The sequence below is a fragment of the Xiphias gladius genome, chromosome 21 (genome assembly GCF_016859285.1).
Source record: "Xiphias gladius isolate SHS-SW01 ecotype Sanya breed wild chromosome 21, ASM1685928v1, whole genome shotgun sequence".
Classification (NCBI taxonomy): domain Eukaryota; kingdom Metazoa; phylum Chordata; class Actinopteri; order Istiophoriformes; family Xiphiidae; genus Xiphias; species Xiphias gladius.
In genome coordinates this window covers 853,107-880,000 of record NC_053420.1, presented here as the reverse complement: position 1 = coordinate 880,000, position 26,894 = coordinate 853,107, and the positions used below count along the sequence as shown (strand labels likewise).

Genomic DNA, 26,894 nt, shown 5'->3' with positions numbered 1-26,894 from the left:
TTTCTGGACGGTCCTGTTGTTGTTCTGCCCGATGGTTTAGCCCCTCGTCTGTTTACAATGGTTGGGTAAATACAGTCGACCACCAGTGAAATGACTCATAATAATCCACAGCATGATTCACCCCTGCGTTTAGCTTCTTGAGTTTCCTCGGAAGACAGAATAACAGCAGTGAAAGTCGGCTTCACACATGTAAACAAACTAGCGTGTGTTGGTGAATATGCACGGTGATGAGGTCAGCCGGCGAGTTGCCCTGGATGAAGATCCCCATAGATCCGCTGAGTGACCATTCCAGGAGGCCAACTTCTGTGTTTATATTCAGCCGGACTCAGAGACGAGCATTTGAAATGATTAATGTAAAAACCACGTTTATTTGGAAAGAAGCTGCAGGACACTTGCGCTGGTTGCACCAGTATACGCTGTTTTGTCAGAGTCCCCGTTTCCCCGAATCTCGACAATGGAGATGGCGAGTGCAAAGTTAGCACGACCCGTGGAGCCGCGATAGCCAGGTTTAGGGTCATTACACCAGGCTGAAGTAAAGCGGAATGATCCTCTAACACTGTTAGCGTCTATTACTCAGACAGAGTAAACCTTGAGCATCTCTAAGCCAAAATGTGAAATCTCTGAAGTGCTATTCAAACGATTTCAAAGCAAAATAATTGGAGTTCCTTCCTCCCAACCTCCCAAATGGGCTAAATTAAAATGTTCATTGTACCTGGAACTGTGCCATTCAATTAAATGAGGTCATTCAAAATTTAATTGGCAGCGAGGTCATTACTTAAAAGTTTGAGTGCGTTTGGACCCTTCACCTCGTGTCTCCTCTTCAGCGTTCCTCTTCTAATGACCTCCTCTCCTCAGATTACTGTATGTCCTCATCTTCCTTTGCTCGCCTCTCCGTTGTCTCTTTTATCTCTCCTCCTTTCCTCCCCCTCTGCCTCACCTGTCTTGCATTTTCCATCCCCTCCCCTTCCAGCTCCTCCTCTTCTCCATTTCTGGCGACACCGAGGTGAGAATCGAGGGTGATGTAGGACAAATGAATTAACAGCATCAGATTAAATAGGATTACTCCACTCGGTGACAGAGAAGGGCTCGGTGCTCCTAATGAATTATGTAAGCACAAAGAGTCCTGACCAGATTTAATGGCACGCTACTGAGCTGCTGCGGGGACGTGTCGGTGTGTGTGTGTCTGGGTGTCTGCAGGTGTGTGTGGATACGCCGTTAATGTGACGGAATGTGCAGAAATGCGAGCGAGGCCATCTGCATGTTTTAGCGTCTCGTCTGTGTGAACCGGTCGACGGCGACTTATCTAACGCCCCCCTACCTGCGTCCACTTGAGTCGACAATCAATCGATTTTTTTAATCTGTTTTCTTACCTCTCTGTGGCCGTTTTGTGTCCCTCTGTGGTTAAGATAAATGCAAGGGTCTCCATTAGTGTGGGAGTGTTGTAACAGGTACAGGGGACGAGGTGAGATATGATCCGCCAAGTCCAGTGTGAGTAATACACTAATGGGACCGGAGGTTCATCAGACACCAAAACACTGCACGGGGGTTTATAATACCCCGAGACAGTTTTACAGCTCTGGAAAGGCTTCACAGTCGCGATCATTGTGCTTCGTCTTGATGATCATGAGGCAGTAAGTGGAATTATGCCGTTCGCGTAAGAGTTGGTAAGGTACTCGCCCGGACGACAAGCAGTTCTGGCAGAGTCGAACGGAACCTTAAAATATGCAGCGCGGTTCCGTTTGAAAGCTGCTGCCTGTCTGCTAGAGCCTCCAAAATCCTATGTGGTCTGTACCGAGCCCGGCGGGTGTGAGGGATTCATTTTTGATAATATGTGCACATGAATTATTGGTTTCATATTACCAATTAGTAATTTCTACCCTCAAGTGAGTAGTTATCGTGCGCTGATGGCGCCAGCCGTACGCGGGCAGTGGGCTGAGCTGCACTGCAACAGAAGTTAAGTCAGGTTGAAGTTTTTGGTGGATGAGTCAGTGTTATTTTTGCCTGAGTCTGGTTCCATTGAAATCAATGAGGAGGATACTTTTTTTTTTTTTTTCTTTTTTAAATTCTAAAGATGGAGATGTGTCAACAGTAGGACATGTTGTAGGACATGTTGACACCCCGGTACATAGAAACACAGCACACAATTTAAATACCATGTAGCTGCAAACAGATACACTAGAGGCACATTCTCCACCAGAGTGAGGCAAATAGAAACCCATTCACAACACAAGTTAGACCTCGCTGGCCCATTAAATCATAGAAATGTCAGAGCTCTCCCCCGCCGCTCCACTTTCATCCCAGTTTTATGTTGCCACACGAGTTCCTCGCTGATGAGGAGGCCGACTAAAAAAAGCAAACGGGAGGAGAAACAGCACGAAACTGAGGCAGACGAGGAAGATTAGAAGAGGGGGACGAGGTGGAGGAGTGGAGTGGGTGGAAGGGAGATGAGTGAGGAGGAAGAGGAGGATAAAAGGATAAAGAAAGTGAGTCAGTCGGCACAGGGGGTTTCGTCAGACTCTTTCTTGTGCGAACCGCAGTCTAGCTAAAGGCTGGCTCAAATATAGAGTATTCTCAGACACAAATACAGTGATAATAACAATGTACACACACACACACACATCAGTACATCCACATACAAGCACACGTACAAGCCAGATAAGTCAGAGAGTGTATAAGTGCATAAGCAGTAGCTTGTTGCTTTCTGCTTCATTTACCCATCCGTCGGGAGGCCGGGAAAACAACAGCATGCCGATGAATGCGTGTATTTCTATTAGTGTGTTACTGTGCCAGAATATGAGGCTGTGTGTGTGTGTGTGTGTGAGAGAGAGAGAGAGAGATGGGAGAGAGGAGGATATCATAGAAAATGCGATGTTGGAATGAATTCAGTGATTGCTCCACTCCGAGCTAGCGGGGTCATTTCCATTCGGTGTGATCGGGACTCGGTGCCTTTGCTCCTCTTTTGGCCTTTTCGGCAGAAATGTCTCTGCATAGAAACAGAACAACCTGCTGGTTTTCTTCGTACAAGAACACGTGTGGCAGTCGCTGTTCCTGGCGGATTTTCGGGGTCGTCTACCTCCAGCGCGCCAGTGGTTACTGAGCAGTGGTTCAGTGGGATGTCTAGTGGATCTACTCAGTCGTAAGGTTTATGCTCCTTCCTGACTGTCAGAGACGAAAAGATCCGGGCGTGTTGGTGGAAACAGCCTGGATGTGTTGTTCTTCCAGTGCTTGTAGCTTTCAGCTCGTCTTCAGGTTTGTCCGAAGCTCAAGTGCAAATGCGTCTAAGAAACATTCAAGACAGATTGAAATCCTAATTGTTCAAATCAGCTCTAGAGGAGGTTTGAGGTGCATTTTAGTCAGATGCTGAAAAGGTGAAAATGTGTCCGATCTTCAGGATGTTTCCATAATTTTTTCTCATCCCACAGTGTAGGCACTCGGTGAAAATGGCCGCCCGCAGGGTTTGCACCTGTGATAGTAGTAGTGAGGTGTATGGTCATATATGTAGAATTTAAACCATGTGTGAAAATAGAGGTATGGCTCAGAGGCCATAGGTCAAAGGTCCTCAGAAGGGGTCTTGCAGTTCGCAAAGGCAGGTAATGCTTTGTAACTAAAACCGTATGTCGGTGACATTTCTTAGGAAAACAACTGCCCTATTTAAGAGTCGGTGACCAAGGCTGAATTTCAGAGCGGTTCATCGGCTTCACACCCTCTCACAAGCAGATCTGCAGATGCTCGACTTGACGCCGTTCTTCTTTGTAATAAACCTTAATATGCAATCAAGACGGTGTCAGCGGAGTCTCCTTCGACACATCATCAACACCATCAAATAAACTACAGTAGCTAAAGAGGCGTTTAAATTAGCCGTTGTCGCTTGACACAGAGAGAAAAGCAGCTGATCCACAGAAGAGGCACTGAGCGGTCGTAGCGTTTATCTGACCCCCGATCAGTTCAACCACCGAACAATCTGTAGGGGTGAGAGAGCGTGAAGTGTCTCATTCTTAGTCGCTGAATTTGATTGGTTCGTGTGTTTGTGTTTACTGTAGTTGTTGCAACCAAACCGCTAAAGGTCAGACCTTCTTCTTCTTCTGGTGTTTTTGCCGGTTACCAAACAGCTTCAGGTGCGGTACCACCTCCTGCTGGACTGAAGGAGAACTGACTCTGATTTGACATGAAAACAGATCTGAGAGCGTAAAGGAAAAAGTGTTAAATTGCATCTGGATCTTATCTTGGAACAAGACACTTGAAATGACAAGTGGGAATGAATTAGCCCCCCCCCAAATCTCAAACACACACACACATTAATGCAAACATGGAGAGAGCAGGGGTGAAGCTAAAGGAAGCAGAGATCAGCAGGTCTAAATCTGCAGTCTTCAGGTTTACTGCCAAAACACAAAACTACCAGATCCTGCTGACTCAGATTCAGACTCATGGATTTTTGATTTTTAAGGGAGACTTTAGTCTTTTCTGTTCTCTCAGTGTGCTGTTGTTGCAAAGTTTTAACATTTTTTGCAACGAAATACTTTTTCTTTTGTCTTTTCGGTCAGGCCTGTTGAGAAACTGTATATAATAGTGGGGAATACAAATAAACACGTCTAAGTGTAGGTGGCAGCTGACAAGGTTGTTGGTAGCAAGTATCAACTTAAAATGCACGACCCCTCTCAGCCTGTTAGCACTGGTTAGACACGATGCCAGTGTACAACCCAAGCATTAGATTGCTGGGGGAAAAAAAATCTCCAAACATGTTAAAACACCAGCTTTAGAGATACAGATGTGGAAAGATGTCTGTGACTACAGCGGCTACAGCCGATTACAAGCCTCGGTGCCTCTGATGTCCACGGTGAATAAATGTCCATAAACCTTGGCTGAGAATGGCCAGGTTTTTAGGTTTCCTTCAGTATCACACTGATCCAGAGACAGTTGTCTGTACGTCCACGGCTACGCTGAGAACAGGAGCTGATTCAGCAGCTTTTACTGGAGACAGTCTGACTGGATGGAAGCAGATAAAGGCAAAAAAAAAACGGGTATTAATTTGTAGGCCATAGAGTAACTCACTGAATCCATGGCAACGTTCCACTTTGTGTTTACAGCGAGACAAAGAGCAATGACAGGAATGAAAAATACATTACTATTAACCTTTTTTGTGAGTGTTACACTACTAATACGCCGTGTAGATATATTTTCTGACGTTACTATGGATGGGGGACATTACTCCTCTATGCATTCATATGCAGAAATCTGCCCTGTGATGAAAACCTGTATAACTGCTTCTGTGTCTGTGCGCCGACCCCCCCCTCTAACACACACATGCACCTAACTCTGCTGAGCGGCGTCCGGTCAGTGCGTCGACGCCGGCCTCGGAGCTCTGCGCCATATGTGCCCGCGTGGGCCCCGTCAGCTCCGTTCGGTTCAGAGATCACAACGTCCGACGCTGTACCAGATGTGGCCTGCCGGCTAATTAATAGAGAATGGAGGAATCGGTCAGAGATACGGAAGGAAAGCGATGAGAGCGAAATCAGGGCCGGGAATAATGACGTACACACAGCGTTTACTCCGTGTAGTTAGTGTTCAGTGCCGCCCTGTGGTAATTAGAACAAGCCTAACAGTATTTTGATGGTCATTTAACTTGACCTGGGATTCCTCTTTTTTTTATTATTATTATTATTTTTTAGCTACCTCATCCCACACACAGACACACACGTGCACACACACACCGAGACACTCACAGACACGACGTGAATGAGGACTTGGTCTTGAGGCCAGGTGGCTCTCGTAACGCTTAATTATTAATGTCTCCTGCTTTTTTATCTCTCTAAATCATGATGATTGGGAAAAATGTGAGATATAAATCATTAGCAAGGTCAGATTAATTAAATTCCCTATTACATCAAACAACGATAATTACCATTTATATTGAGGTTTGACAGATTTGCCAGAGGTACACTTGATAATACATAAAATAAAATGCTAACACAAAGTGGAGAAAGTCAACATTTCTATATTAGGACACCTCCGAACGTATTATTGCCACCGACCAAAGTAAAACAGTGTGAGCCGTGATCACAACTGGGACTTTTTCCTTTGAAGGACAGTGGGTGGGTCAGCATCAGCTGCGCTTTGTATTTAGCACTAACTAGCCAATGTCAGCAAGCTAACCTGCTAAACTAAGATGACGAACACGGTAAACTTTACACCTGCTAAACATCAGCATGTTAGCGTTGTCACTGTGTAAGGTGCTAGCGTGACTGCAGACTCTAGCTAGCGTGACGCCAGCCAACAGAAGTGAAAAGTTTCCGTGGTCCACAGCGTAGTATAAACTACAAGCAACAAACACTGTGAAGTCCTAAACTTTCCTAAAACCGCCCCTCCGCCCGTTTTGCCTCCGCGTCGACGCTCTGAGCTCTGACTAAAAGTTCGGCCCATACTTGTACGCCAAGAGGCCAGAGGACACGAGCAGCGCCGGCTGTCACAAATCATCCAGCGCTCCTCCCAGACAAACACACTCATTTAATAGACACGAGCGTTCAGCAGAAGGTCAATAACTTCAAGTCCTCGCACAAATGTCAGATGGAAATGTCAATAACCGTGTTTGGTGTTTCACGGCGGTCACGCAGGCGGGTTTTTTCTCACTCTCTCTGCCGCTCTGTGTTTCTTTCTGAATGACTTTGACCACTTTCTTATTTCGCTCTGGTTCAGAGAAGCTTCTGGGCTTTTGAATCAATTTGGGATCTCTCTCTGTCACATTGTCATTCTCTCTACTGCTCCTCTCTGCCTCCCTCCCTCCCCATGTTTCCCCGATTTACCGCCAATCCCTGTGTCTTCAGTGTCTGTCACTTTCTCTCTCCTCTCCCCCTCTGTTGCCATCTTTCTGGGATCAGTGCAGCTTTAGCCACTGCCACCTCCCATCTCAGGTCACGTTTGCCTGTCTCCGACTCCCTCCCCCTCCCTCCCCGTCTTTCTACCTCTGTGTCTCGGATCAATGCGGGGTTTAGCCATTGTCACGTCGTAGTGCAGGTTGTGTTTTATTGAAACTGTCAAGGTGCTGACCTTTCCGTGTCATGGGGAAGAAAGAGCGTTGCCAGCAGGTATGAGAGAGGGAGAGAGGGATGACCCCGCCGCTTGTGAGTCTAATCTATCAAAGGGGCAGGGAGAGGAGGGTTTGGTTTGCTGCCAGACTTTGGGTTTCAAACACACAGCTCCTTTATTTTTTATTTGTTTCACGTAGGGCCGTGCGATACAACCAAAGTCTCGAATCCCGATTTAGTTCATTTCACATCCGAACAACGATACATATCACCATAAAGCACATTTTCTGTGAAATTCAATGTGAATTTTACGGTGTAAATTGGGGCCGTGTATTTGCAGATCAAGTTGCAGCAGCAGCCGTTATCTCCTTCCGTCCGCGTGACTCTTTGCCTTTTGCTTTGCCGCGGGCAAAAGCCTGGTGGTTTGTTTTGAGCACTCGACTTTTCTTTTGTGGCTCTCGTCCGTAGACTTTCTCTGGACCGTTTTTACGTGATGTTTGCGTAGGTGCTAAAAGAGGTTGGTGGTGTTTGAGCCTGTTGTGAGGACCGTGTACCGAACATGTCCATGTGACTGAAGCGGCCCCTCTCTTAGGTACGAGGTCCTCATTTTGTCTCGTCTGGTCATTCGGCATCATGTTTATGTTTGTTTGTGTTGCCTTCATGTAAATTTCCTGCCTGCATCTGTGCCGTTGTGGCAGAACGCAAGGCGTCGTCCGAATGACAAACAATGCTGGCGTAAGGAGTTTGATTTGCAGAAACGACAACGACAATGAAAATTTCTTTTATCCCTCACATCAATCACCTGTGTGTTTGTATTTATTGCTTGTTTCCTCTCCTGTTTTGTGGATCGTATGGTGCTAATTCAAGAACTTGCAGACTCATTCTAGAGGAATATTCATTACCTCCATGGGTAGTTTTGTTTTTTGTTTATTACTGTGAGAAAACTAGGACGCATCTTGTGGACGCTCAGGATCAACCTTCTCACGACTAGAATTCAGGCCAAAGTCCAGCAGAGGATGACAAACCCCAGTTTTCTTTTTTTTCTTGAATTTTCTAGTACAGTAAATCTACCTCCTGACCAGCTGAATGTTACAGGTTTTGGGGCCTGCTGCTTTCATAAAGGTTTACTACCTAATTCACCAGACTAATTAAAAGTCTTTGGCATGCATCTCCAGTTTAAAATGAAGTGAAATTAATCCAAGTATTCTAGTGCATAAGGGCTGAGTGGTGGATCTGGCATTTTTTCAGTAAGACGTGTATTATAACATTTACTGTAGGTGATTGAATTTAAAATTAGAAGAGCGCGGTTTGTAGTAAAACTATCGGCAAGTATCTACAACCTGCGAATGCAAATCATCTCCTCCTCCGTGCGTAAGGATAAGTCGTACAGTTAATGTGTGAATTAAAGGAGAAAATAATCTGTAGATTAATTACTAATAAAACATGTTGCAGCTTCATACACTGGTGCCTGCAAAAAGCAGCATGAGGTAAGTGTTTGAAAACTGCTCAGTAACAGTCAGTCACCAGTGATTGTTGGTCTGCGATGATTCCGCATCAAAAGATCTCAACTAGGTGAAAAAGGCAAAGAGAAGAAACCGTGTTGGTGGAAGAATTGAACCACTATCTGTTGCCTGTGGACAAAGTGATGTGGTATTGGTGTAGTATCTCTGACAGCAGGTTTCGGATCTCGCTGAAGTGATGTGCCTGTCATTAGTCTCACCTCCCACCTGTAGCATATTTGGAGGATTTCACTGTACGCAGGTGGCACATGTCCTCCGTGTCACACGGTGGGACAGACTAATGGACACTGGAGATGAAGGGGATTCGTCGTCTCCGCTAACGATTCCTTTCTCTCTCTGTCAGTCAGTTTTCCTTCGTTTCTTCCTTCCTTCATTCCAACGTTACATATTTTCTCTGTCAGATTCAGATTGAGAGACGGGACAGTGGCGATATCTCCAGTCCCTGCTCTGAGTCCATCCAGTGTCCAGCACTTTTCATCATTGCCACATTGCGTCTGGGTGTGTGTGTGTGTGTCACCACGGTAATACAAGTGCAGGAACACGGGTAATCTGTGTGTCTGCAACAGTATGTGTGTGCTTGTCAGTGAAAAGAGGAAAAGCTGCTCGGCTGCTGAGCAGATCTGGCGACCTCGGTCACGACGAGCAGCTTTGTCTGCCAGAGCCCGAGGAGGCGGAGGAGGCTGGCCTGACGCCATTTTATGCATTACTTTCAAAAGCCGGGCCAGGTCTGAAGGCCGCCGGGTACCCGCCGTGTCACCACCAATGTGGCCGTTTGTGGAAGTGCTGGTCTTCGTCGGCCTTATCGGGATGTGGACTGTAACATCTGCCCGCCGCTGATCCAGCCTACAGAGAGCAACATCCACTCGTTGAAGAGCTCTTGAAGAGAGCTGTAACATCGGGTCCTCGAAATCTGCAGCGCAGGTTTCAGCAGAGGTTTGTGCTTTCCTGATAACAGCTTAGAGCAGGTGTTTTCAAAGTCTGACCATGCTGCTAGCATGCCGGCTGCTAGCATGGCTTAAAATATTGGAAACAAAGTTCATATTAATGGATTTTTAACAAATAGAAAACTCTGTTATTATTTGTTTTCTTACTTCTATCTGGTTGATAATCATGCTCTAGGTTTTGGAACTACAATTCCCACTTGTGGTTTGGGGGCTGTAAACAGGAAGTTTAATGTTCCCTTTAGATTCAGTGAGTAACACTGTGTTTCAGCCTATATTTGTTCACATCAGTCAAACTGTCCCAGTAAAAGCTGCTGAACCAGCGGTGATCAGCTCCTGTTCTCAGCGTAGCTGTGGACGTTCAGACAACGGTCACCGGGTCACTGTGATGCTGAAGGAAACTTAAAATCAGGAGGATTCTCAGCCAAGTTCTGCAGTTTGTCATGTCAAGGACGTGTAGGAGTGAAGTCAGGATGGTCTCTGACGATTGGAGTCATTTAGCATTTCAACGTAGAGCTCACAGTAATTTCGCCTGCAATAGACACGAGGACATCGCAGAGTTTTGGGTGGGCTCACACGGGCAATGAGAGAATAATGTAAGGAAGGAACCCGGCACCTAATGTCCCGGTTGTCTCTGTCCCTCTACTAGAGGTTTTGTCTGTCCATCGCCCAGTTGGCTGCTGAGTGTTTTACTGTTGGTGCAGGAGGTGAATACAGGGCTTGACATTACCATTGAAGCTTTAAAAGAAACTGTTTCTCGGATGAGTTTCTATGACTTTGTGCGTTGTTATTAGGCTATATCGCCTCTCTGTTCAAATGCTGCTGCTCGTTAATTGGTACATCACCGTGCTGTTCTCTGTCTTGTTGACAGTCGGGTAATTTTAGGTCTGCTGATCTTTTTCGATCTTTGTCTTTATTATTTGCGGATGGGTCTTTATTTTAGAAAAATGAGTTCATGCTCTCGAGCGTTCCCCGCAGCTCCGTCTCAGACCTCCTCCTCCTACTGCACCTTATTATGGAGTACATGCTTATACAGCTGAAAATGTCTTCACTGATTGATTTGGATAAAGTCTGCTTGTTCTGACACTAGTAGTCATGGGTTAATTATCACATCTTTTTGTCCGTCTTTGTGACACTGTCCTCTCTGTCTCACTGGGGGACAGGATGATGGCCAAAGGAAGTGTCAGTGTTTCCTGTAACTCAAATGAGCCTGAACACCTGTGTGAGTGTGCGTGTGTGTGTGCGTGTGTGTGTGCGTGCGTGCGTGCGTGTGTGTGTGTGTGTGATGCAGCATTTATCCCTGCAGGCCAGATGAGGTGGCCTTTGTGACATCTTGAGTCAGAAACTATAAAACTTTCAAATCATTTCAGACACATTTCAAGGACGAAGCCACTAAAGTGCCACGGTTTGCTAAAGACCTCGGGCTCTGTGACTTTGCTTTGCTGCTGCCGCTCCGTCGCTGTATTCAGCCCAACGCTGACAGGTCACTGTGAGCTTCACAGGAGCTTTGTAGAAAACCCGAAACACTATCATCTCGCTTTGCTTTTTATCTTCGTAGACAGGTGTCGCAGCATACGTACTGTAGAATGTCTGAAGCAGTAAAATATGCAGGTGAATGACACAGTAACCACGTTCTAACTAATTTTATTGGGTTAGGGTTAGTGACTGGAAGCGACTGCTGGTTAACATGTCGTCTCAATGGGCCACGTTTCAGTCACTGTTTCATACTGGTTCCATCCAACAACAGAACCAGACCAACATGTAAATGAGAACAGCTTTATTGGGAATTCAGATGGATTAAATGAGTGTATATGTCTGGACAGAGAGTAGGAGAGAAGCAGACAGATGAAGGGTACAGGTCCAGCCATAGACTAGTTTTGGACCTGGTCTTGTAAATGGCTTAATGTAAAGTCACTACACTTCTCCTGGAGTTTAAAGGGGTATTTGGAGTTCAGGGTTTCATTTATCAAACTATTTTACTAAACAAGCTGACAAAGTGCCGCGGAATGAACAATATAAAAACAAGATTAGAATTAAAAAAAAAAAAAAAAAACAGATAATAGAAATATTTTATGACAGAGTCAGAAATACTGAGGGGTCAGAGCTCTCTGTGTATGTGGCTGGTTTCACCTGTCAGGCTAAATGCAGTCTGACCTACCTTATTGGTGGGGCTGAACCTGACCTGGGCGGAGATGTGCAGGCGCCACTCAGGGCTGAAAGAGTATCTTACCATCTCTGCATTTTTTTTAAGGTACAAAGAAGAAAAAAACACATGGGATTATATTCTTTTATTAAGCGTTAAGATTCTCCTAAAAAGATGCTGAATGGTCCCGATGGTCAGACCAGCAGCCCGCTGCCATCAGTGTGCGTCATGGAGTCATGGGTGTTAAAACACAAACCTCTTCTGCAGCTGATCTTCTGATCTCTGCTGAAAAGTACCTGAACAGTTTCAACCAGTCTGATTGGTTTTAACCAATTTTTGATAACATTAACGGCCCCGCGCTCCTAAAATCTGTTGACACTGGTCACCCGCAGTTTCAAGTCAACGAGGATCTCAGAAAATGCCTGTGGTGATAGAAACTGATGCCGATTCTGTGCCGAGTAGAAGCAAGAAAAAAAAGTGGTTTTAAAGTCCCAGTTCCTCCCAGATCTATGTATTTATTTTAATTTTTTTCTGACACATAAAAACCATTAATAACAAGACTCTGTAATAAACTGTTGGTGAGTGCTTAACCTTTTTAAAGCATTAGCATGCATCAAACTTTTAACACATACATAATGTGAGCGTGTGAGTCCATCTCCACTCCCAACAGATCAAAGGGTAATTGGAAGAAATTTCTAGTCAGGGGATTTGCAACTTTAACGGTTTCTCAGAGACTTTCCAGAGGGATGGAATTTAAATTTACTGGCCATTAGTGAAGACCTTGATGGACAGAGATCAAATAATCCCTGACCTCACACAGATTATGCGTAATTACCATGAACACCTTTACTCTTTACTGTGCCAAACTCATTTTCCAGCAAACAGAGAATCTCCCACATTTATACTTAATTTCTTAAATCACACAGATTAGCACCGGCTCTGAGAGAGAGTCACTGTTTATTTTAACCAAATTCAATTTCCAGTTTAATCATTTAAACTGCAGCTCCATATTTTAAAGACCCCTCTGTTTATCAGCTACGTTGAAATAAAGTTCCTCTCTCCACTTTACTTTTTCTCCCTTTACTTATCAGATTTGTTCAGGGTTTAGTTATGTGGACATAATTATAAAATAAACGTTTTTAATAAAACATTTCTGTTACACTTTATAATGATTTTACGCAGCAATAATGCCAACCCACGGCCTCCCCTACATGGTGTGAATGGGGGGTAAAGGAGAGGAGGAAAGGGAAAACCAAATGCAAAAAAAGGAAAAAAGATGTAATAGAATATTATTGGATTATTTGATTTATTTGATTATGGCGGGCTCTTTCCTTGAAATCATTTCTGTTTCAACCTCGTTCTTCTTAGCAATCCATATACTATGCTTCTCTTTACCAACAGATTTCTCTCCACATCCTCCACAGGATCCAACTGATCGTCCTTCCACCGTCCTAACTGCTCGTTTCCTCTTTCTTATCTTATCTCTTATCTCTCTCCCTGCAGATCCCTCAGATCAGCTATGCATCCACCGCCCCCGAGCTGAGTGACGACCGGCGGTACGACTTCTTCTCTCGGGTGGTCCCTCCGGACAGTTTCCAGGCTCAGGCGATGGTGGACATCGTCAAGGCCATGGGCTGGAACTACGTCTCCACTGTGGCCTCGGAGGGCAGCTATGGGGAGAAAGGGGTGGACGCTTTCATGCAGCTCTCCAGAGAAGCAGGTAAGACTGGTGGCTGTCGGTGCAACATGGTCCAAGGATGATCAACAGACAGTTTACGTGGCGACGATCAGTCAGCGGAAGAGTTTGTTTTGTAACGTGTTAGCCGACCCGGGTTTCTGTCCTGGTGACATTCACCTCAAACCCTTATCACGAAATAGTGTAATACAATTAATTATACATCCACACAAAGACAACGGATGCGCGGGATTTTTTTCTTGGACACACTGTTACTTACACATGCTGGTAACCAATTCCGAGCTTGACTAAAATCCTCTCCGTTACTGATTCAAACCCTGAAAACGTGGTTGGAAGGTAAACATATGCCACTTGAGGTGGCGTATGTTGTTAGCCGACTTTTCAACACAGTCGGCAGCAGCAGCAGCTGTTCCATACACACACACACACACACACACAGGCTCTCAAGCTGCTTTAAAGCCCTCAGTGCCTGATTGCTGTAGTTACCATCAAAACTCAAACCCCTTCTCAGTCAAATCTGAACACACGGACATGAAAACACATATTTTTAGATTTAGTGTGACTGACACTTCCAGACGATGAGCAAATGTCCTTAAATCATCTTAGAAATCTTTCAAATATCTTCCTTATCACGGCAGAACTTGGCTGAGAATCCTGCTGTTTTTAAGTTTCCTTCGGTATCACAGTGACCCAGTGACGGTCGTCGGTACGTCCACGGCTACGCTGCAGACTGGAGCTGATCGCAGCTGGTTCAGCAGCTTCTAATGCTGCCAGTTTGCCGAAACGTAAAGACATCGAGGCTGTTATATTTGTGTTTGGGGGGGGTCAGTTTTCCCAGTGAGGGGGCGTCAACAGTGCCAGAATATGAAAACTACTCTATTGACAGGCCTTCAAACTGTTGTGCTGGTGTAAACGCTTCCAAAGCTCAAACACATCGTCTGCACTTTCCTCTGTTCCTTAACGTAAAAGGAAAACGATGTGCCTGCTGAACTGAACATGAAGCAGGTCCCATGTAAAGTGGATTGAAAGGAAATAATTAGAGTATACAGAGATGTTGATTGCTCTCCGAATAATCTCAGTGACATTTAGAGCAAATCTGATGACTCCCAACTCACCAGTTGGGATGTGTCCTGACATTTAGGTGCTGGAGTTTGAGAGGATTATTTAAGGACAGGGCACTGCCAGGGGGCACGGAAGACACGCAGAAATCAGTGGCCCGATTTTTCTACGCAGGATAGGGCCTGGTTCATTGATCCGTGGGGGTTTTTGGACAATGATTTGATAAAATGAATTGCACAGCAGTGTTTCTCGGTGTTACGTCAGGCAGCTTTGAGCCGTTGTCCTTACAACAGGTTGTTTCTGAAAGCACATTCAGGAAAAATCTTGGGCCCCAATCCCCCACTGTGGTCTCATTTTTAATGGTAATGAGCAGATAAAACATTGACCAGACTCTCACATGTAACAATTAATTTAGAGAGCACACAAGAACAAGGAGAGCGTTACAAAAGCAGCTACTCAGGGTTGACGCAGCTATAAACACAAATGTTTGCAGGAACATCCCAGAACAGAATCATTTTGTGGCTGTTCTGTTTAATTGGCTAAGTCATTCTGTCTTTTAAATCTCATTCTAATGTTCTGTAGGGTCACTGTCCCCTCTTCAAACAGTCACTTCACTTTTGCGTACCGAATAGGATTTAATATAAATATGGCCAGAACGCCAAAGTGTGTTTCATCGTAAAAAACAAGACGGAGGGGGGACCAGTTCAAGGTCAGGGGCTGTATTCCCCAAAGAGCCGAACTTCAAACGGGGACTCCTTCTAACTGGAGCTTAAGGTTTTTTGGGGGGGGGTTTCTTCACAGAGTTGCTGTGAGACACTTTTACGGAGGAACTGGTTGAAGCATTGACTCGTCCAGTAGATTGTATCTGGCACCGGGCACCATTTGCATGTCGATGTAGTTGACGAACAAATCCTCATCCCTCGGTGGGTTGATTCTGCACAGGACTCAAGTTTCATCTTTACCATGAATACAGCTTTATTTATGTGTTTATTGCAGCTGGCAACTGTTTAATATTCATTCAATGAACTGTCACACCAATGTGGAGAATGAATTCTGGATGTACTGAATAATTTTGGCTCCCATCCCAAATCCGTCAGTCTGCATGTATTTTCCCACAGTCCTAATTGTGGAGAGCTGTACAAATCATTATCTCTGATGTTACTGGATTGTTTCTATTTGTTGGTAAGCTGGATGGATCCTAATTAACTCACTCACTATCAAAATAGGCTTATGAAGTGTAATATCATTGTATTTTCACAAAACGCTGATATAGCAAGAATTGTTCCCTGTAACAGCCGACTGAGTCTGAGCAGATCTCGGTGACTTATGAGTCCTCTGGACCCAAAGCTTGTCTCATACGGAGGAGCTACTTTTGGAGCTAAAATGCTTTGCGGACGACGAGTCCTAAAGTTTGGCTGATGTGACCCTTATTTCCGGGAGTTTATCCCCCAGCTCAGCCCAGTGGGCCTTACTTTTAGCCTTACGCTGTTTGGGAGCACCGCCCTTGATTCTTTAGTGAGTGAGAATAATGGGATGGACAAAGCGGATTTCTGCATGCACAGCCACAGCTACATGCATTAAAAAAAATGCAAGCTAACCACATTAAATCGGCCACGTCTCCAAAGGACAGCGAAGAGGGACAGCGGATTGAACATCCATCCAGTCGCCGTCCCGAATCCCCTCAGGCGGTGCGACATCTGGCGTGGCTACAGTTCCGCAGTGGACATAATGAAAACACTATGCAACTATGCAGCATCCAGTGGCGGGAGAGCGAGGGGCAGGCTGAGATTCAGAAACAAAGGATAAATCCAGGAGGACTGAATCTGTAAGAGAGTCTGGTCATTGTGCAGATGTAGTAATTGCTCCCAAATCCTCTTATTTCTGACGCTATCAATCCAGGAATACGTACTTCGCCTTCTTAGCCGACTGTTCAGCTGATAAATATTTGATAAAAGAGTTCTGTTTCTGTGTGTGTGTGTGTGTGTGTGTGTGTGTGTGTGTGTGTGAGGATCGTGCAGGTCTTTCCAGGTTATCTGCAGATTTGTGGGTAATCCACCATGTATTGATTGCGGGAGGTTCCTTCTATCAGTCGACAGACACACATGCAGAAGTCTCGCGCGCACACACACATACACATACACACACACGCACACACACCCACGCACACGCACACACACACACACACACACACACACACACAGAGAGAGTATGCCGGTAATATAATTAGACAGCGTTCGTTTCCAGCGGGGCGTTGAAGATAGGAGCCTGCAAGCGCACACACACACACACACACACACACACACACACACACACACACACACACACACACACACACACACACACACAGGCAGTAATGCATGGAGGACACATCCAGAGTGATTAGTCAGGTGGTGGGAGACTGATTAGCAGGAAAGAGTTTCCCTTTATCTAAAGTTTTCTCAGGCTTCTCTCACAACTTCTCTCCCAGTCATTTAGTGGAGCCTGATAAACTAACTGGGTTCCTGCTGCAGCAGAGCCCGAAACACGACTGCGGTTAAAGCATGCGCTGCCATGTTACGCCCACTGTGAAGACAAACATGAATTCCATATTCAGGCTGCCAAATATTTGCATTTTGAATCCGGTTTTTCTCTTAGGGATAATGTGCATCTCGACTCTTCTCGTTCATTACGTGAGTGTCAGTGTGTTGTGGCAGGCAGCTTTTTACTTGGAAAGCAAACGGGAAGACGTGAATTGTTTGGCAAACGCTGACGCCCGCGTCTGCCGCTACCCCGTACAGGTGAAGTTAACAAGCCTCCATCACTGTGGTGGAGCCGAAATTCTAAACCCGGGTGTAAAAGTGTGATTCGCGTGAAACATAACCGTCTAGTCAACAGATGTCATTAAAATGGAGGTTAGCGTCTAAAAGTCTAACGTGCGTCTAACGTGCACTTACAGACGGACGTATTTTCTGTTCTGAGCTGCTGTCAGCTGCTCCAACAACAAAGTGACACTTGGAGAGCCAACAGAAAGTCAAATCGTCAATCCTCTGGGCCGTGAAATCTATTTTACTTTCGCATGTCTCCGCTAAATCCTCACGTTTGCATACTGAGCAGCCGACAACGGACCAAGCAGCGACCACTAACCACTGAGCGCTCTTGCTACAGGGGGGCGATGGTTACCAGCTGCCGACAGCTGCTGATGCGGCAGCTCAGTACTCTCTGATGTTTTGTGGCTGACGTTGCTCTTTTTTCAGATCTTGATAAAAAGGCATTTCTTCTGATACAAAGCGAGGAATCGTGAATTGAACCATGAGCTGATGATTTATATGTATAACTAAGAAATTCCTGCTGGGTTGATTCAGCGCTAGTTACATCCAGACTGTGGAGGATGGACAAAAGCATTATCCTAATTTTTTTTCCAAAGGCCGTGTTCTACTACTTTCATCTGTCGGAGGGGCCAACTGCCGACGGCGTACAACCCAAACGTGTCTGCTTTCAGTGTTCGGTTAAACTCTGCCACTGCGGTACTTGTGGTGATGCCTGGGATCATGTGTACAGGACGGACATCAGCCAGCAGACCCGTCTATAGAGCTGCAAAGTGTGAGGAGCGGTTGGTTCCCGAAGACCTTTTCCCCATTCCCCGTTCACATCTCCTCAGGGTTCCCGGACAGAGAAACTCAGGACCTTCCTGGATAGTTTGACCAGAAGACAGGTTTATGTTCTGACCACCGGTTTGAATGGTTTACATGTATTAGTTAAGGTCTAAGTTTGGTTTCAGTACCCGTAAGCCCGGTCCACCGGTGCTATGGAGAGGAAGCCAGCGTGCGAGGTGGGAGTCACAGCGCTAGCAAATTTTTCCCTTAAGCTGCCGATTGGAAAGTCAGAAACTTTGAGCTCTCACCAGCCCTTCGAGCATGTGGGCAGAATTTCAAGCTCTGTGATTTGATGTTTCTTGCTGAAATGCACCCTGGGAGTCGTAGTTGACTTCTCTCCCTCAGTTTTTATATCCACAGGCTTCTTGTACCTTTGGCTTTTTCTCAAAGAACCAGATATTTTCTCACACAGCTGTTCATCTTTTGGCTGGATGATTCACGTCCGTTCAACCCTAGAAGAGTATCCAACTGTCAGTCATGTAACACTGCCTTAGCAGACCTCACACGAACTGAGTCATTTGAAAATCTCTGTAGTTAAAGTTCGACACGGAGCTGTTAAGAACGCATACACACATGCACTGGTGCCGATTATCGTGCTTGATTATAAAATATAAAGCAACTGCATGTTGTTTCCCCTCCATCATAAAAATATGCATTTTCTTTCAGTCGGATTCTGCTTAATAAGATGCAGAGGAACAGACGCAACCCAGTGAAAACACCTTTACCTCATTATGATCATTCGTTGTTCGAATGCATCTCTGTGTTATGAACGGACACGAGGTAAATTCAGTGTAGTTGTTATTTCAAGGGAAAAGAGGATCCATATTTTCAATAACTGCTCTTTAATTTACGAGGGAGTGTGCTCCATGTCCAGTATGGGAAGAGATAAGATGTACAGTACGAAAGTACATGAGACATTGGAGAAGGCCCGCTCTGCTTGTAGTTGCAAATGTCATACTAATATGCAGCCCAAGTGCTGGAAATATCGGCGGGTTGACATGGAGATGCCATTTTCTCAGTGTCAGTCAGTTGTTCTATGTGAAGGCTAAAGCTCCGGAGATTTCATCTTCAGATTTTCACGGCTCTGCTTTCAGATAAAAACTAGCTGCTGCAATACTGCACACATAGTCGATACCCGGCCACGTCGGGACAGAGGAGTATGTCGAGCTGTCTCGTGGTTGTAAGTACGTATTCAATATTCATGTCCACAGCTTTATTTAAAAATAAACAAGTAGATAAATAAGCCTCTTTCAGCAGGGGAGCAAATTATAAACTGGATCCCATATCCGAACATCCACCTTAGTCAGGCCGAAACGAGGGAAACAAATTGTTAGTTGAATCTCTGGGTTTTGACTCATTTCATGCCCCTTGAGCAAAGCTTCCTCTTTACAGCCAGACCTTGACTCAATGTGCAAAATAATTACAAAAACAAACTTTCAGGCCTGGGTCACTCGAGTTTGGACGTGAAATTAAACATCAACTGAACACGTGAGGAAGAAAGTGTTGAGTCTCAAAGGTACTTTCTAATCAGGGGTTATTATTCTGCAACTTCCTGAACACAGACCACTCAATAATAATAAGGGTAGGTTCCCTTAGGAACCTGTGAGATATTTGCTTTCCATTTCTTCAGAGGTTGAGGATGCTGCTGCACACGGCACAGATGTAAGTGTGCGGAGAGCGTTTCTATCATTCTATCTTCAAACAAGCTGAAAATAACTAAGATGATAGACAATTTATGCCCTCGCCTCATTTAAAATAGATTTAACTTCTCGCAGTTTCTTAATTTAATTATTTTAAGTTTATTACTTTATTTATTGATTAGCCCATATTTGATCATATTCTGTCAGACTCACCCGTTAAAAGCTGCCGAACCAGCTGCGACCAGCTCCTGTTCTCAGCGTAGCCGCGGACGTTCAGACAACCGCCACTGGGTCAATGTGAGGCTGAAGGAAACTTACAAACAGGAGGATTCTGAATGGAGTTCTGCAGCCATAAGGAGCGTTGTTTTTCCTCTCATTTCTAAGTGACTTTATGGAGGTTTATTCACACTGCACATCAGAGAGAACGATATCCTCAGAAAGTGCAAGTAACATGTGTTTCGTATCTCTGTGTTCAAATCCGAATGAGATATAACTCTGAGAAATTCGGAGCAAGTGTAATTTGGGACACAAGTAGCGGCCCTCGGGTTAAAGAATCTTAAATCTCCTCCTCCGCGAGCTGTGTGTCACAGCCTCTGCTGCAGCTCCAACTGCTGGTGACCAGTCAAACAGCAGCCACAGGTTTTACTGGGTTCGTGTTGTGGCAGCTTCGTCCAGCTAGTAACCTAAAAGAGAATTCTGCGGTCTGTGAATTTCTCTCACTAATCATACTTGTTTGGTTTGATTACACCCGTGAATCTGATGTTAACACCCTCCGTAGTAGAGCCTCTGAAGCAGAACACAAACAACTCAGGCATCATTAGGATTTTTAAGTGAACAGAGGAGCTGCTCTAACACTCGCTTTGGGGCCTGTAAAGTGATGGAGTGATACTCCAACCGCAGTCATCAACTATTGGGTGGTACCCACAAAGAACATACGCAGAAACAAAGAAGAGAGAAAACAAAATACAACATAGCAGTAACTGAACCACTCTCATAACATAATTATCAAAGTGAGCATTACAAGCTAGAATAATTCGATTTTAAATAAGAAAAAAAGGCTAATTTGAATAATACAATGGATGTCAAGGATTTAATTTGTGATTGTAAGTTATTCTAATCAAAGGGAGCCTTGGAAGAGATTCTCAACATGGTTCTGTAGAGACAGAGAACAGAGAGACGAAGCTGATCAGAGCCGGTCTTAATAAACACACTGAAGTACATGGTAATTTTTTTCCCCTGACATTTAAAGACAGAACAAATCACAGTGTTGTATATGAAACTGACATTTCAAGATAAAACTACTTCAACCATTTTAAAAACACAAAGACTAAACGATGGGACCTAAAGCCCAGACTCCAGTTTACTTTAATTACAACGGCATCTGTGCGTAGGTTGGGAGAGAGCTCCGTATTAACGATAAGATAAGGAAGACCCGTAGACCCGCAGCCGGGAGACACACGATACAATTGATTTTTGCTAACAAGCGTTTTGCTGGCATGAACAGAACAGAACAGAAGTGACCTCTATGCAAAAATGAGTTTAAGAGATGCAATAGCTCAGCTGAAATTGAATGCCGGCCATCTGTTTCAAGTGTTTGCTGTCCGGAGGTTAGCACCGGGCTTTTAAGGCTGTCTGCTGACAATGGTGGTGCCGCGTTCCCCGGACACAGCCCTCCTCAGGTTTTGTGTCCATAGCGGCTCCATACCTTGGCTCTGCAGCTGTTTGCCTCTCCATCCTCCTCCATCTCCTTCTTAAACAGCCATCCCCTCGGTGTGTTTATTTATAAATTCATTAGGCTGGAGAGGTATTAGGAGCAACACAACAGCTAATGCAGCATCTAATTTGCCTATTTGATTACCTTGGAGTCCCGGCTGGCATCCGTCAGCCGTTTATTAGTCTCCTTCGCTCCCATAAACAGAGAAGCGACACGTGCCTATCACCATAGCGGGGGTGGGAAGGAGGACGCTGTCAATAAAAAGAGAGGCGGTTTCACTTTACTTCATCAGACCGTGCTGCGTTACGGTGGGAATGATAACCACTCAGTCTGAACCCATTCAGGGAGAGATCAGTCAGCTGAAGGAAACATATGGCGTTCGTGTTCAGTAATATAGTTCATCGCTGCACTGGCTGTTTCCTCAGCCTATCTCAGCACAGCTAAGCAGCCATTCATCAAAATACCCTGTCGACTCTCCCCTAAATATTCCATTTTGTAAAACAAATCTGCTTTTTTTCCTCCACGCAGCTCGATCGTAATCACCAAACAGTAATATTTCTCCATCGGAGCGACACTGACTGATCCATTTTCGTGCTTCTCTCTTTTGTTTCACCCCATAAGCAAATTCCACATTTTGATGTTGAGTAATTTCAAAACAAGTATTTTAAAGAGAAGCTTAATGGCGTCCCTCGGGCTGCAGGACTGAGTCAAAGCAACATTAATATTTCAAGGTGGAGTCTTCATGTGAATTGTAGTCGTTGTTTAAAATTTGAAGAGGTTGCAGTCCATTGCTTTTGATACGCATCGGCTCCAGATCAAGTCGAGATCGAGGGCTTTGAAAGAGAATAGAGGAATAAAAAGAAATAAGAAAAATCTCGCTTCGGGTTTTGTTGTTTGTACTGGAGTGACCACTTGAGTTTATGTTTGGTTGGTTAGCTTAGCACAATAAAACCCCTAAAACACATTCTCAACAGGTCACCGTCCAGAGTCATCCCGATCGCGTAAGGAATCCCACGTCAGGTGCAATCGCATTTTGTAGTGTCTGCAGTGACACCACAAAATGCCTGTAGTGATCGTTGTACTGCTCACGTCAGGTCAACAGGCCCGTCCTGTCTCTGTAGAAAACTGCAAACAGTAGTAAAGTGCATGTAGAAATATGTCAAAATAAACAAATGTGTAGAAGTAACAATATACCAGACAAAAGTGTTGAATCTGATCTGATCTAAGACCTAATCTCATCTTCAATCTCATCATTAGACTCAGTAGATAAACGTGAACGGTAACTTTTTAATTTTATGTGAAAAGCCCTTAATTGTCAGACTCTAGTCGTCTACAAAGTTTGGTAGAAAAAAGACCAATAAGACGGCAAGGGATGTAACTGTGATATGCAAAGCATCTAAGACATGTACAGTCGTGCCTCCATATGACTGACGTTGAAGAATTCACAATTACAATACGGTGTGTAAAAGTGTTTGAAATACACAAACATGGTTTTGGCACCTTGAGGTTTGTTTTAACCAAAGTAGGTCTCAGACTGACTGTGTCCGAATTTTACAGGCAAATGTTCAGTGGTGGAAACAGACTTATTTAGACTTCTAGAGGCTACTTTGTCTTGGCCTCAATGTCATACAGGCTTTGAGTGGAGTCATGACGAACATATTATTTATATTATGAATATATATTCATATTTGGAAACAACCGGGATGGGATCTGGATTTCTGAGTGGCTGCTCTGGGACTTTTAGTCCAGTAGTTTTTTTTAAGTGTACTTGGTTATTTTGTGGAGACTGACATAGAGGATTTCCTTTAACAAGAGTAATGCTCAAAGCGATGTTGCTGATCAGCAGTATTGGATTATAGGGCCTTTGACCCTGTGCAGGTGCCTACCATAACATGACAGGGGCCTGCCTCAACAACACACTATGATTGAGAATCACCAACGTCATCTGGAGGACGCTTGAAACGCAGCGACTCAACTGGACATCAAACACGTCAAACCGTATAGATCTAGTTGTAGCAGCTGCCTGGCGATGAGGCGGTCTTGTCGGTCACTCCACCAATGTGCCAGGAGCAAATTTAATGGCTATCGTCACACAAAGCTGCACGCTGAGCCAGCAGCCCAGTTGCAGGTTTCTAAGAGGAAGGTGTAGTCTGTGTAGGTAATGACTCATCAGCACAGCCACCGGGATTCGTGACTCTCCCGGTGAACGACAGCAGACGAGCAAGCTGAGCAACTGAACGATGGATCGCGTTACTTTACTATTTTAATTCTAATGGTAAATTCAGTTGAAGTCCTTGGAAAAGTTGTACTTCTAAGTCCACGCTAACTGCTAACTGTCTGATACGCGTGTCCGACAGTTAGTCTGACTGAACAGGGTGACGGGTCCTTGATGGGACTGAAAGGTTACGTGCTGCAGTCGGAGCTTTTGTAAATGAACGTTCGCTTCTTTTGAGGAGCAAATCAAACATTGGCTGTTGAGCATGAATCTCAGAGTATATACAGTATGTCTTGCATATGGGCCGCACACTCATGTACCCACCCCCTCCCTCTCCACGGTTTGGTAGCCAAATCGAAGGCCAAGCTCTTCCAGGATTGCTCCGCATCTGTTTTTGTCTCGAGGCCAAAGAGGAAAGATAAGAGCAGACAACATTTAATTCAGCCTATGTGCTGTCCTTCAGATAAGCCAAGAAGCTTTAAATGAAAGTCAAAAGACTGGAAACTGGGATAAAGTAATCTAATACAGAACTTTTCATGGCAAAAGCGTTTCCTCTTTTGCAAAGTATAGTACAGGTTTTCCATTAAAATAGAATCAGAACCTTTTTGTGAACAATTAAAAATGCGGTTTCGGGGCTAAAGATGTTAGTGGCGGTTTGTTTCAGGGGCATTTCAGGACCGTCGAAGACACCGAGGTCATGTCCTTGGTACCTTTGGAAAAAATAAAAGATTCAGTATTTCCTCAGCAGAATTTTATTCCTTGAAACCTATAGCCCTGTTTTTATATATTAAAAAAAGTTTTCCCCATTTGTGTGCATTAAAATTGACTTGTTCCAGAAAGACCCAGAGATATGTACACGCTGAGTACAACCTCATTCCCAGTTCAAATACCACACTGACAGCGCAGTCATACCATCACATATTAGTTTGTCCATCACCCTGACGCACACAGCACACCGCTTTGCTCGTGTGTACTGCCTCCTTCATCCAAAATGTCTGATCCGACCGAACTTAGCAAATCATTTTGTTGTTCTTAGGAAAATGTTTTTACAGCCTCGGTTACAGTAAAATAGACGATTGAAGAGGGTCATTCAAGTGGAAAATCACGACTGTTACTGAAAATTAAGTTAAAGTGTAAAACTAGACGTAGACAGTTTGAGCGGCGCTGCTTCCTGGACACTCAACTCACTCTCTAGATATGAATTGCGTTCCCCATGAGGTGATACGAGCACATGATTGTCGTGTTTGGTACAAAAGAAAAGAAAATCTCTTGCAAATTTTAAAAGCATCTGTGATAGGACAGGGGCCATAAACTCAAAGAAAAGAACAACACCCCCACACACAGCTATTCTCTTATTCCCTTGAATCAGTTTATGTAACAGTGTTTCAGTCAGTTTTCTTCATCAGGGACTGTAGATCTAATGTTTTCATCTTCACATCCATCCAACAATAAGCGCTTACGTTCATGTCTAAAGACGGCTGTTTGTTTCCTTTTTCAACTCTTCTTTTCACCATGACCACCATCACTAACCCTAACCAAGTTGTTTCTGTGCCTAAACCTGACCAGACCTTAACCACAGCATCGTCATGGTGCATAATGCATGTGACGCAATTGTGAAACCATGAAACACTGTTAGACAACAACATTTCCGTAAAGGAGAGTTAGATCAAAGGTAATGTGGAATGAATTCGGACTTACAAAAGTATGAACTTGGACACATTATCGCCAGTGATGCCAACTGAGCGACTTTCTCACTGGACTTGAAGACTTTTGGGACCCCTTTAACTCCTCTGTCTTAAAGAGAACCACCAGTGTTTCTGAGTGAATGTGCTCTCGTGTGGACCGACCGGTCAGTGAGTGGAGGAGAGCCGCAGCACGTTCAGTCGGCCAATCAGCAGGCGGACAGAAATGTAAATGAGCTCGACATGTGCTCCCGATGACCAATCACTGACCTGCGCCGTCGGTCCGGGGAACTCCTTCTCCTGTGTCTTTATTCCACACCATCTGACTCCTATAATTAAGTTTCACTCTCTCACTAAATAGTTTGACAGAGCGAGATCATTTCAGTGTCTGGATCCTGTCACGACACTGCAGTTCCACAGACGATACAACAGCCTTCGTAAAACGGTTTTGAAATCACACGTAGAATTAGATTCACACAGATGAGACGATAGCAGCTTGGAAAATAATTTTAGCCAATGATAAAGCCGGTTACGTTAAGTTTAGCTTGACTTTATTTTTTAAAACCTTGTACATATGTAAATAGTTACGTAACAATGGCACAGGTGTGCAAATTGACACATGACATCATCTAGCGACTTTAGCTACTTTCCAATAAAATCAGGTTGGAAACACCGATGGACCCTCACGTGAGGAAGAAACAAACTGAAAGCTCAAATAATAAGTCCCAATAGAAAATAACTAATCTAGTAAACCTGCACATGGAGTGTACACAAGTAAGAATAAGGCAGTTATCCCAACGGGGATTTAACAGTTTCTTAACATATTGCATTATGGACACAGATAGCTGGCGTGGTCAGCAGTGAACTCATCATAGAAGAAGAAAATTTGACGAATTCACACATCAATAATCACTAACCAGCCGTAAACAGACAGACGGAGGAAACTTGTGGCCTAGATGGAGGATGTCAGTGTTTGCTCAGTCACAGATCTGACTACAAGCTGGATGGAACAATGACAGGGCAATGACACGTCGTGCTTTTTGTTCACCCCTACACAGATCCTGCTGTACCAGCACGAGACGGTATGCATGTCCATCTCAGATTTACCACAGGGAAGAAACGCGTATCATGAACAATGACAAGCTTGTGCAGAAGTACTTTGTGTTTGTCAGCTCACCCACTAGGGCCGGAGGAGAAAAGTGACACGGTGACAACGTGATTTTTTTTTACAATGGGCAAGTCAACAAACATTCAGAAATGTATTCAAAACGAGCTTCAGGACAAGCGCTGTGAGCCGAATGATATCTGAAGGTAGCAGCCACTTACTTTGAGAACAACATCGAATACAAATTACAGATGCAAAAACCCACATGAATAAAATATATTTTAAAAAGGTGATAAAGTGCCGGTCCCTTCTGAGACTGTTAAACTTTTCCCGAAACCTGACCTCATCACTCTAGAGTCATCTCAGAGACGATGGTAAATGATAATGGATCAGTGTGAATAGAAATGGGGCTTATAAAATACAATGCTACACCTGCTCCTCCCAAGAAATACTGTTCATTGTGCATCGTGTGTCAAAAAACACAAAACAAAAACAAAACAAACACACAGACCTTGAGTTTATGTGGCT

At 44.5% G+C, this 26,894-nt stretch overlaps 1 protein-coding gene across 1 annotated transcript in view; it reads left to right on the top strand.

Annotated features, from left to right (window-relative positions):
- The window catches only part of LOC120783473 (metabotropic glutamate receptor 7), a 264,890-nt gene that overhangs the window by 80,886 nt on the left and 157,110 nt on the right, over window positions 1-26,894 (top strand). The window contains exon 2 of the mRNA XM_040116524.1: window positions 13,127-13,343. Within this exon, the coding sequence (XP_039972458.1) occupies window positions 13,127-13,343 (217 nt within the window). The remainder of the gene's footprint in view (window positions 1-13,126; window positions 13,344-26,894) is intronic.